The sequence below is a fragment of the Passer montanus genome, unplaced genomic scaffold, assembly GCF_014805655.1.
Source record: "Passer montanus isolate IOZ18808 unplaced genomic scaffold, ASM1480565v1 scaffold16, whole genome shotgun sequence".
Classification (NCBI taxonomy): domain Eukaryota; kingdom Metazoa; phylum Chordata; class Aves; order Passeriformes; family Passeridae; genus Passer; species Passer montanus.
Window position 1 is genome coordinate 12,031,021 of NW_024363160.1, and position 13,122 is coordinate 12,044,142.

Below are 13,122 nucleotides of genomic sequence, written 5' to 3' on the forward strand. Positions count from 1 at the left end.
CCACCAAAATCAGTGAAGGTCTTTGTGGCATTTCTGTAACAGCAAAGTTTTCAGTCATCTGTCACTTCTAAATCTTCTAGGAGGAGATTTTTCTAAAGGTCTGCATCCCATTGCTGTGAAAGTCTAGAAGGTAGATCCATCTTCAAACAGATCATTAATTAGCAAGGTGATATACAATGTCTCTGTCTTTTGGGTGACATTTTTAAGAAAAATTAATCAATTAAAAAATCCCATACCTCTCGGTGCCTGTTCAGGTTGCAGGAGTGTTTCGAGCTCCTAACACCAGAAGGAAATCTGTTGGAATAAGAGGTCTTGTATGGTTCCTGTCTTGGAGTTTTGTTATTGCTTGTTTTAACTTTTTTAGTTTTTTTTTAGATATTTGGATTTTAGCTAATTTTTTTGTGTTGATTCAGCCTGGTTCCTGACCATTCAGAGTTGTACTCAGCAACATCTTTTTTCTTCCCCTTTTTCTGTTCTGTGCACATCTTGAAGAACTCGATGAAGGGAAATTGCTATGATGGGTGTAAAGGTAGACTGTGGCACAAACCTAAGTTATTTAACTTTTTAAGGTTCTCTTTTTAAAAAGGGGCAAGTATTGGGCCAGATCCATTGATAAAAAAGTAGGGAAACCATACCCTTCAGCCAAATCAAAAAATCCCACTTGATTTTGAAAAGATTTATTTGATACCAACATGATATATTCCAACCTGCTTGTTCAATGATAATACAACCTGCATCTTTTGCATAAATTTTACCAGCTACAAAACAAACTTCACTGAATCATACATTTGGTCTACTGAATCATACATTTGGTCTGTGTATGTAGGTACTTGGGATTTCTTAGAGTAATATTGCTCGCTTTACTATGAACTCATGATTCTTTTCAGTTGATCAGTTAATGATTCAGTTCATGGATTGATGCAACTGTAAACTAAGCTGAGTTTTGATTATTTTAAAAGTAAATTTACAGCCTGTAGATGTAAAAAGCAAAGCTGGGACAGCTGAACCATTAAGACTGATTCAACAACAAATTTTTAAAGATTGCTTTAAAAATTGCTGATTATTTAAGAAACAAAAAAATTTTATCATGAACTTATATTATTTTTCCACTTTCACACATAAAAATAACTGAAAAAAACATTTTACCATTGAACATTTTGTTTGATCTGTTTTCTTTTGATGGGCAGGAGATTTCTTTTAAGATCGATCTTGTTACTTTTTGAAATTACCCACTGATGGGATTCTGTTATTTTCCAAATGGCAGAAGAGCAAATAATGGAAACCCATTTGACTAAAGTTAGCTATAGAGCCAAATCATCATTCTTACTTGCTGAGATGTGAAAAGATGGCATACTTTGTTCAGAACACTGCAATGTGTGTGGTGTTAGACCAGCTGCTAAAAAGTTACACGAAGGTTTACAGACACTTCTTTAAATACAACTTTATGCACACAGTGCACAAGGCCACCTCTCCCTGCATGAGTCCAATTTTCTGAAGAAGAATAAGAATTAATCAATATTTTCTTTTAACATATAACAAACAGTTGAACCAAACAATTATGTAAACTGGAAATGACCCAAAATGCTAACAGTTTGGCAGCAGTAAAGTGAAATGCATTGTGGTGCACATGTGCATTTTTGTCCCCCTTTTCCCCTCCACAATAATCTGCACTTAATAGGAATATTTTAAACTATGTAGCTAAGCAACAGAGGTAATTGTTGCTTTCTAGAGCTTTTGTTAGGCACTCTAACACAGCCCAAATATGCATAATTAGGTATAATGTCTATAAATCATTATTGTACACATGTGGGTAGTTAAGTGGATTGAGAGAATAGTTCAATGAATTGGACATATTCACTGAAAATGCTTTTTATTTGTTTTCTGTAGTTCATAATACTTTAAAATTATCATAACCCTTTACACTTTCTCTTAATAGCTCACTGTGTTATTGAGAGAAACTTCATTTGCATTTTAGGCTATGCTTAATTTATTATTTAAACCTGGAGTTCTTCTGATTCAGGAAAGGACAGACACATCTTATGAAATAGTCTATGCTTGTTTATTCATCCTCCTTTCTAGGAAGTAAAATGTTAAATTTTTCAGTTTATGTTGAATAGATCCCAACAAAAGAATGTACCCTATAATCAGCATTATTGAAGGGGCTAGTGTTGTGACTAAATTCTTCCCTTCATCCAAAAATGCTTTTAGTTACTATGGCAATATTTACTTGATCCTGGCAAAACCAGTGTTGATTTTAGAGAGATAATTACCAGAAAGGAAGATGATGGAGATGTATTTTTGAGTGTCCTTGTCAGAGGAAATGTTTATAAAAAATTAAATGAGATACAAAAGGCATATTGTCTTCCACACTGACAACCTCTCCTACATGCAGCCTTTATTACCTGCTGGCTGCTGCTTTTCTTCTGAAGAAAGATGTTTATAAAGACAGGATGCATTTCAGTGGTGTCTTTAACAAGTCCTTTATGAGTCTGTACATAACAACCACTTCTGTTTGCCTGTGCATGACCTGATCTATCACTTAGTGTGGCAATTTCAATGCTGACCAGGAGCTTGCCCTTTGTGAAGCATTGAGGATTTTTCCATCAAGGTCTTTCATGGGATCTGGGGTGACAGGCAAAGTAATTAGGGCTTATTTTGAGAAAATATTTGGGAATGTTAGATGAAATAAAAGTGAAAATAGATCAGAGTAATTTTAAAATGTGTTTGTGTGCTTGTATACACACACACATATATATACACATACAGATATTATATAGATTGTATGTATATATGTAATATCAATGTATGGCACATTCTATTTACATACATGTATGTGACTGCGTATGCATGTGCATATGTCCTAAGAAAATACATGTTTTCACCATCAGTGAGAAATGGGAAATAATTTTTAATTTTTTTTCATATAGCTCTGGAACTATAACATAAAGTATATATCATTTTAGAAGGGTTTGTCATCATGCTACAAGTAGTCATTTCAAGCAGATCCTTGGTGTGAATTCAGTAATTTCAGAGTACCTTTCTGAGTAATGAAACAGCAATGGTAAGTCAATATCTTCATGTCACTTCAACAAGATGCAAAAAATAGTTATTCTTACATATTTCTCTTACCTATTTCTCTCATACAGAGGAGAGTACTACAAAATCATCTGAGGAAACCCCTCACTTGGGTGGGCAAGAACATTCCAGTCAAAGAAAAGACAGCTACTCCAGCTATCAAGATGCTGTGGCCAAATCTTTGATGAACATGGGAAAAGTAGCAAAAGATGCACCCAGTCAAACAGTGGCAGAAAATCTAAATGATAGTGGCATTCAATCATTAAAAACAGAAAGTGATGACGCTGATGAATGTTACCTGATTAGTTCAGCTGAAGGAAAGGAAAAGACTGCTATCTCTGACCCAAAATACTGTTCATCTGAGGAAAATGAAAGTAACTCTGAAATTATGGACAACGAGTGGGATAGCTCTTCAAATTTCTCAGAAGAAACTAATGTAAAGCCCCATGTAACTCAAAAATATATTGTAGAGTGTAATCAACCCAGCATCCTGGAAGTCCCAGAAATTAAGAAGGAAGAGGTCGAATATGGTCCTTGTGAAACACTCTGTGACTCAGAAACAGAGCTAAGAGCACCCCAGGAGCCTCACTCTGATCCCTTCGAGAAGAGAATTCAGAATCTCTTCCCTGAAAGTGAAGAAGACGACAACGAGTGCCTGTCAGAAACCACAGACGTGTCAGTTGAGCTGGACAAAACAAAAGGGAACTTGAGTTTGCTAGAGCAAGCAATCGCTCTGCAGGCAGAGCAAGGGCATGTGTTTCACAGCACCTACAAGGAACTGGATAGGTTTCTTCTGGAGCATCTAGCAGGGGAAAGGAGACAAACCAAAGTTATTGACATTGGTGGGAGACAGATATTTAGCAGCAAACGTAAGGAAGTATTTTTGGCTCTTCTTGGTGGCTTAAGCATTTGTCCCGTGACTGATAGAGGATTCTGAGCTGGGTTTTATAGCAACAGTAAAGAATCTGGAATTTAGCTGGTAATTTTGTTAATTATGTACCTTCACACTAGTGCCTCACGTCTAACCAGGTTAAACGCTAGGTACTTGGCTTCCTGCCAAACTGCTATGTGAAATCATCAGTAATGGGTACTAAAAGGCCTGCATAGCTGGCAATGACATTCCTTCTCCTCCTTTTTCTCCTCCTCTGCTTCCTCCTCTGTAGGGTGCTAATATAAACCTCCAAAGTTTCAGCAGCCAAAAGACAAGGTGTTAAAACAGTTCTCAAGGGCAAGTTTAGGGTGAAAAATTGGTGTCTCCCAAAGATATTACCTAATTCCTAAGCCATGTGTTTTCAGAGTTCAGTCTACTTCATTAGTATCAAGCAGAGTATAGTATAGTCATGTATAAGCATAGTATTAGTATATTAGTATCAATCACTATTACACCAATCAGCATTACATTTTTCTATATCCAGCACTTCTGAGCCAGGAAAGCACAAGCCATGCTCTTCTGACTCATTTGCCATCAGCAGAAACACCAGTAAATTCCAAAATCTTTATTGTTTCTGAGGGTTTGTGATCTCCCACAAACCTGTAGGAACATAATTCAATTTTTATCACTTAATCAGGCTTCCAGAAGTGGAGACTTAAAAGATTTGGGTTTGATTTGTTTGATTTATAATCTGGGCTGTCTTGTATGAAACTCCTCAATTGAGGATAATTACAAAACATCAAGAGATGTCATTTTATAAGCACACTCCCGTCTGTAGTAAGTAACAATACATTCATCTGTCCTTTGACTTTTCCTTTTGGCCTTGCAAACATCCCGAGGTCACCCTAGCACTGATGCTATTTCTGCTTCTGATAAATGATTTACTTTGGTATTTCTAATGTAACTTTAGAGTAGTCTCTGTGGACATTGTAAATATTATAGTAATTTACTTATCTAAAGCATTTAGTGTGAAAGAGAGCTGACAGGCATTTTTAGGAGATGCAACTATAAAATATTTCGTACAGTATTAGGGAAGAAAATGCAGACATCTCATTTTTGTGTCTCAAGCAGTGTTTTTATTAGCATGTCTTAAGTTGTGCATGTATGGTATTAATCTACCTTGTTATTCAACTACGTGAACCTTTATTTGCTCAGATGACTTTGGCATATGCAGGAACTTTTTAAATATCTTTTCCTGCCCTGAGAGCAGCTGTATTCACCAGGCTCACATTGGTGGCAATGTGACTTTCTCCCAGCACACATAGGAAAGAGCAGCGATGTTAAAATGGCAGAATCTATCCCTTCCTGATTTACCTCATATTATCATTAGCTGTGGTTTCCAGGTGAGTTCAGAGGTAATACCCATGGAGAAACATACCAGGCTCTGTTCGGGTTGTATAAACACCATGATTGTAGTCAATGTTGTATTGGGCACATAATTTTGCCACTTTATATAATTAACTGGGTTTTATTTCTAAAAAATCTACCATCAAATCCATCAGCTCTTAATTTTCACTCTTGGATGCGAGATCAGAAAAAAATCTATTAATGATAAACCTTTCCAATTACCAGAGAAAACACTAAATCATATTTCTGGGTCCCTCTTTATTTTCTGCTCACTATTGCAGCACTTTCCATTTGCAGTGATTCTAAAAAGCATGTGGTCTCCTGATGATGCCGAGTCTATTTGCTTTCCTTCCTATTTATTTATTTTTTATTAATCTAAAAACTTGCCAGGAAGTTTAACCCTCAGCTGTCCCTGGTGATTCTGTCCCTAAGCACCCTACCTCATAGTCCAGAAAAAATGAGCTTGAAGGAGGCAGCTCCCTGTGCTGGCTGCAGCTGTTTGCTCCCCCAGCTCCAAATGCTGTTGGCAGCCAATCACAGATGGAGCTAAAACCATCCTCAGCAATTTATGCGGCCACTTCCTCCAGATTTCTCACAAGAGAATTTCTGGACCAGAAATCATTCCTTTCTCGCCCAGACTTTTGATCCTGCATTGGAAATCAAATAAAGGTTTTCTGACCAGTGCTTCTTGCAAAATTCTAGGTGCTTGAAGCAGAAATTGTGAGGCTGTTACAGAGTGGTAGCAGTGGGGCTGGGCTGAGACCTCACCTTTGAAAGGGTATCGGCTGCTCCATGTTTTCAGTGTCTTTGTGGGCTGCTCCACAAAGCAGCATTGCCATGTGTACCAGAGGGAGCTGCTTGCCTTGCCTCTCAAATGTAAAGTGGCATGTATTCAGTTTCCTAACAAAGAACCTACAGCCTAGAGATCTGTGATATTTAAGGAATGGCTTCTGGTTGAAATGCTTTTTGTTTGTTTGTTTATTTGTTTCACACCTCAGCTTTTATTTGGTTGTCCCAGCTTCCTGGAGTCTGACATTAACAGAGCAAAAGATTGTTTCTCCTTTTTTTATTTATTCCTTTGTAGATCTTGCTGTTGGCTCATGCTGCCAGTTTTCTGGCTTATTGGATTGTGGCTTCTGTCCTGTTAGAGGCTCTGAATGGAATAAATGATACTGCAATCCTAAAGCTATATAATTTAGCACATAAATGGCATATTGGGAGAAGGAAATCATTGTTTAAAGGACGCAGTGTGAAAACCTGAAGTGATGTCCCTGTTAAAACTTTGGACAGGAATTAAGTCTGAAATATAAAATTGAGAATATTGTACTGTTAGGATCACTTAGCTGAGCACAGACAAGGGCTAAACCCAAACAAAATCTTAATCTGATTTCTCTGCAGATTCACCCAGGCCTGAAAAGAGAGAAACCAAATGCCCCATCCCAGGATGTGATGGCACAGGGCATGTGACTGGTCTGTACCCTCACCACCGCAGTCTCTCAGGCTGTCCACATAAAGTTAGAGTGCCACTAGAAAGTGAGTATCACCACCCTGCAGTCCAGAATAACAACTGGATCTGTCTCAGTATTGTGGGTAGTGTGTGCCTATGCTGGAGAAGAATCCCCTCTTTTCTGCATGAGATAGCAGGATGAGACTGGGGAAGAAGCCATCACACCTTCTTTGCCCTTAGCTCATAGCACAGCCCCGCTTCCCACCCTTGTGCAGCCCAAGCGCTCCTCACCAGCATCGTTGCAAACAGCAGCAGGCTCCTTAGGCAGCCTGGGAAGAACAAGATCAGACAACCTATCCCCACACTGCCAGCAGACCTGCATGCTGTAGTCCCATGAATCTTCAAGATGTTGCTCGCTCACACCTTTGCTGAGGCACAGAGATGGCCTGCTTGCTCCAGAGCCGCGGCCTCATTTGCCGCAGGCGCACACGGAGGCTGCTGGCTCTCATTGCCAGCAGATGAGAGGCCTGGGCATGCTTATGTAGAGATGTTTTTAGCATCCCCCTTGCTGCTGAGCTCAAAAAGGTTATTTCCATCAGTACATCCCAGCGCTGGTCCACAGCAGGTCCCTGTCTTGTGACAGTATCACACTAACCCTTTTTTGCCCAGTCTAGCCTGAATTTCCCTGCTTATTTCTAATTGTGCTGCTCTGATTACATAGGCTTTCCTCTGTGTGTGTGTGTGTGTGTGTGTGTGTGTGTGTGTGTAATCCCGCAACATGATGTAATGAAATGCTGCATAATAAGCCAAAAACTTAATGTGAAACTCTCTTCTTAAACAACCTAGTTAGTCAGATTGTTCTTTGTGGTGGTATGCATAACAACAAATTAAAAGGATATTTGCACTTTACCAAAATCCTCTTCCTAACTGTAGCTCTCCCTTTTTTTTAAATCTGGTACTAAACTGTATTCATGGAAACATCTGCTGAATTAAGCAGTCTGCATTTGGAAGTCCTTAGCAACATTAACTTCCTAAAAACTTAAAATTAACAAGTCCTTGTTAATGATCACATTTCCAATTAGATGTGCTCTGTCCTGATGGGGAAAAAGAAAAAAAAAAAAAAAAAAGAAGTTAGAATTTGGTTCCTGGCGGAACAAACCTGTGGAATGAACAGTCAGCTTTTGTGAAACACTGTAAGATGTTTAATGTTTAACATGGACGTATCTGTCAGTTTTAGCAAAGGTGATCCACATCCAGGGGCATTAGAAATGTACAGGCAAGAGGTTGTAATTGCTGCTAAGAGTGTAAGCTGATGCTTGGAACCATTACTGATAGGTCCAAGGGAGTTTCAGCACAGCTCAGATGACCAGAAGTTGAAATGTTCAAAGGGACATAGTCAAAATATCTGATAAATGTATAAACAGCCTTCCTATACTCAAAAGCTTTCCTTCCCTGGGACAGAGAAGGAAAGCATCTCCGTGGAACATGGACTGTGTGGCTCAGGGCTCCTCTATCACCTGCCTTTTCCTGTGTTAGTGGTGTTTAAAGGGCTTCATGATTTAACATCTTTGCTGACTTCCACTTATGTTCTTTTGAAGCCCGTATAAAGAATTTTGTGCATGTGGGAAGCCTCACCACTGCCAGATAGAAATAAACTGGTCTATGCTGGAGGCACCATGGTCACTGTGTTGTTGTAGGTCCTTTGCTTCCCCTATTCTTTTGTGATAAATATGTGAAAGAATTGAGAATCTGAGTTCAAAGAGGATATGTTAATTTTTTTAAAGATATGTGTTTTTAATTGATGCATTTTATTATCAACTTTTTTTTTTTTAATTTCTGTTTAGTTCTTGCCATGCATGAAAATGTTTTAAAGTGTCCCACCCCAGGATGCACTGGAAGAGGACATGTCAACAGCAATCGCAACACACACCGAAGGTAGATCAGAAAAATTCCTGTCCACTTAAAACCTAACACGTACTCGGGAGAAAATTGATAGGCACATCTTGGAATTAGATGCTATGTGCTACACTGAAGAGTGTCTATGAACTGCAAGGGCAGCCTCTATTATTTATAACCAAATAATTGTGTTTAATTCCATTACATAAAAAATGGCTGCAGCACAGAGGATGGCAAATTCCACTAGTATTTTCATAGAGGAGATTTAAAGCTACAATTTCAGCAGAGTCCTCACATTGAAAAATCATCATGTACAAGGGGAAGGCATGAAAAAATGCATTATTATTGCTACAACTAGAAAACCCAATGGAAACCAAAACCCATTTATTTTGCCTCACTACATGCTAGCTGTCAACAGGAACTTCCAATCAGGGCACATTCCCTTTTAGCAAAACAGAAAATTTTAAGTGAACTATTTTTAAATCTGTTTAAAAGCTCCACTTATTACCCTCAGGAATACCATCTTTCGGCCTGGAACACTCCTGTCTGTTTAACATGCTGCCTGCAGGGAGAAAGTAAAATTGAGAAAAGACTTCCAGACAGGCAGCTGGAGAATCACAGCTGGACTGCAGGTGAGGCAGAGAGCCACTCTCTGTCTCCAGCAAGCCATCGCTGTCAGCACAGCTCTTGTCAGTACTGTTTTCTGCTGGAAGCAGTATATTCCATCATAGTGCTTCTGGGAAAATATAATGTCAATCTTAAAATCAGACTTGGGACATAAGAATTTCAAAACCAGCTCTCTTTGTTGATGTGAATTTCTGTGAGATTTGGGGGTTTTTTTGTTTATTGATTGATTTACTACTACACCAAAATTAAGGTTTATCATACTAAATTAATAATTAATACTAAAATTAGTAAGTCAGTCTTTATCAGACATATGAGAAGTTGTTTACAAGAATATATAATGCACAAGCAGATATTTTTCCTTTGTTTTTCCTGTTTTAAATCCCTAGTCATCTTTGCAGCACATCAGCTGTGTCATGAGCAACACATGAATAGGATAAGAAAATATGTTCTAATCTAATAAAACAAACAGGAAAATATAAGCTAGCACAACTCAAAATGATAAAATGTGTTCTTTGGTAACAGTCTCTCATATATCCCTGGGTTTTTTTCCCAAATTCACTTTCCTTTTAATCAGCAGGAGGCTTATATGCATGGTTTAGCTGATAAAGTAAATGTCATTTGTCAAAAAATTTACTAGTGACTTGCCAGACACAAAACATCAAAGCTGAACTGTGGAAAACTCCTACATGATTCAGTTTCCAGATATATCACCTAAAATACACAGATTTCACAGTTTTGCATTAAGGATTGAAAAACAGATGAATCTGGGCTATAGCAGCAGCAGTTCCCTTAAGTGCACAGACCATCAAAGTCACTGGTTTCCACAGAAAAACAGCACACATCTCCTTTGCACAATAATTAATTTCAATGATTTTTCTTCTTGTTTCTGTTCACCTTTGCTTTTCAACAGCCTTTCTGGTTGTCCAATTGCTGCAGCTGAAAAGCTGGCAATGTCCCAGGAAAAGAACCAGGTCGAGTCTCCAAAAGCTGGGCAGTGCCATGATCAGACTCACAGGTAGGACCCTTCACAAACAAGTTTCTCCAAACAAACTATTATTTATGCACAAACTCTGTTGACTGGTTCTCAGATGTTTCACCCACTTCAGATTTTGGCTTCAGTGGTTACCCAGTCTTCCAAGACAAGCCTCTGCGAAACTATCTGATTCTCAAAATAAACCACCATCTTTCTGTTGGTTCTTTTGCACGTGGCTGACGTTAAAGATGAGAGACGTATCTTTGGATAAGCAATCAAATATATCCTATTAAATTTTACTTCCAAACAAGTGACCTGATCAGAACAATTCATAGAATTTCTTTATTTTTAGTTTATTGGTTTAATTACTTTCATTCATATTTTATATAATGACATCAAAAAGGAGAAACACTTTTTAGTGCAACTGTATTTTGTCTGTTATATGGACCCTACAGACATGCATAATTTGCACATCATTGGCACCACGACCATTACAACCTATTATATTCCGGTCTATTTGGGGACACTTTAATTTGTGGATTATTGACATGATCAGCTCTAATGGTTCCTTCAGAGCCATTACAGAATATTATGTCCATGTGTCTGCCAACTGCACGTGCCTTAACTCTACATATGAAAAGTCCTAAGGAAATTACTAAAGACAAGTAGTTACTGAACATTAACTAAATGGAATAACACACCATAAATCATTTGTTCCTCCCAAACAATGCAAGCAATTATTTCAGATCATCTTATATTATATTTATACCATATTCATTCACAGTAAAGTGAGAACAGTACTGACCCATAAAAACTAAAAGCTAGAAAAAAATCCAGACAAATTTTCAGAACTAAAGGAAGTGGCAATCGGGCAGTAAGTCAGTAACTTCCTTGTAAGTAGCACAAACTGCTATTAAAGAGTGCTGCATTTTTTTTATGTCCTCATCTTTTAGTTTGTGAAGTAGTCAAGGTACTTTTTGACTACTAGTCAGCTGCCACATTTATGTTGTTTATTTCTTGTATACATCCACCAGTAAGTTTTGCATGTGATAATAGCACACTTTTGGATTATGAGATGCAATCATATCCTATTTTTCAAGACAAGGTTATTAAAAGACATTCTCGTCTTTCTCCTTCATTCTTTTCCTCTTCTCTGCAGGACAAATTTAGCAAAGCAACCTGAGCTATCTCAGTTCAGTTACAGAACTTCACAGCCAGTGACTTCCTCCAGAGGCAGCCTGGGAAAAGAACAGGAGAAGTTTGGGAAAGTCCCATTTGATTATGCCAGTTTTGATGCACAAGTCTTTGGCAAACGCACAACAGCACCTGTGTCACAAGGTCGAAAAACACCTCAGTTTCTTGAATGTAAGCTCAAAATTCAATTTTCTCTTGAAAAAGGAGCAAAATGTCAATGATTTTTTTTCCTTTTTGCTTGTTCTGCTTTCAAACTTCTAGAATTCTATAAAGGTCTGTAGAAACCATCTTTAATCACTTGTGTCTAGAATGTTAAATAGAATCACTAATTTGTGAAACATAGAATTTTGAAACACTAAATATCATCACTACAAAGTTTACTTTTTTGATGCTTCTTTTAAAAGCAGTTATCAGTGGAAAAGAGGAGTAAAAAGGAATGCTTTATATTTTACCTGTTACCTTCTTCAAACAAGTTAGGTTTCAAAGATACTTCAAGTACCATTTAGGTAAATCTATACAGGTATTATTCCACCTAGATAAACATGTGCCCCAGCTACATTAACTCCAGGCCAGGGCTGAATTTGGTTTGGTACCTAATATTTCTGTACTACATCATACATGTAGTGCACAATGTCATACCCATAAAATTGTTATCAAGATTCTTCTCCTTGCATAATTTACAGATTTGCTGAGGCACTACTCTGTAAAAATGAGATACCACAGTGCAAACACTCAGAGTTTATTGCAGATGTTCTTCAGAACCTGCACAGGAAACATCGGCAAGGTTCTGCCATTGAACTGGCCATTATAAAATATTCTTTACTTTAAAGAAACAAATAATTCTGTTTCCATGAGGGAAATGCAAAAGAAATGTTTCAATCCACTGAGACTGGGATCAGAAGAAAATAGATCCAGATCAATGTGAAAAAAAGACTTTTTAATTGACTTTTCTTTTGTTAATGACAAAAACGAAAATAAAATAGGAAAACAAATTTTGTCCCACTTACTCCAACAAAGAAGAACATTCGTAATGAGGTGAACAGAAAAGCAAAAAATGTTGTTAATGAAATGAATAAAGTCATATATGTTTATTATAATATAATATGCATCTTATAAAATGTTATACATGTTTTATATATTTATAAAATTTTGTATATTTTTATATTTATTTGTGTACCTGTCTGAGTACACAAAACCACACATATGTTTGTAGGTATCTGGCTTTTGTGTGTATATATACAAATACTCTATTTAAAATTGCAAATGAAAAGTAGATATTTATCTGACCTGGAAAATAGGCTTGCTTAAATGAAAGCAAATATATGCATTGCCAGCTTCTTGGGTGGCAGATTTTCCAATTTTGTTTGTAAAATTGAATATTCCCTATTAGCTGTCTCTTTGCACAGATGTATGTCTATTTCACAGGTTCATTGCAAGGAAAAAAAAAAGATTGAAATGTTTTTATACAAATGCAAATACACATATATGCAATTTATGTATGATGTATATCAGAGCTGAAGTTTACAGCCTGTTGTTCTTGCAAAGATTGCAATGTGCAGCTATTATTTTAATGGAAAGGTGAAAGTAAAAGAGCTGGTGAGTGATTTAACTCTTCAGGTATACAAAAGTTGG

At 37.3% G+C, this 13,122-nt stretch overlaps 1 protein-coding gene across 2 annotated transcripts in view; it reads left to right on the forward strand.

Moving 5' to 3' along the window:
• The window catches only part of ST18 (ST18 C2H2C-type zinc finger transcription factor), a 168,524-nt gene that overhangs the window by 118,764 nt on the left and 36,638 nt on the right, over positions 1-13,122 (forward strand). For both annotated transcript variants that reach the window (XM_039703087.1, XM_039703086.1), the window contains exons 6-10: positions 3,147-3,944; positions 6,752-6,886; positions 8,645-8,735; positions 10,234-10,338; positions 11,456-11,661. In XM_039703087.1, coding sequence (XP_039559021.1) covers positions 3,147-3,944; positions 6,752-6,886; positions 8,645-8,735; positions 10,234-10,338; positions 11,456-11,661 — 1,335 coding nt within the window. The remainder of the gene's footprint in view (positions 1-3,146; positions 3,945-6,751; positions 6,887-8,644; positions 8,736-10,233; positions 10,339-11,455; positions 11,662-13,122) is intronic.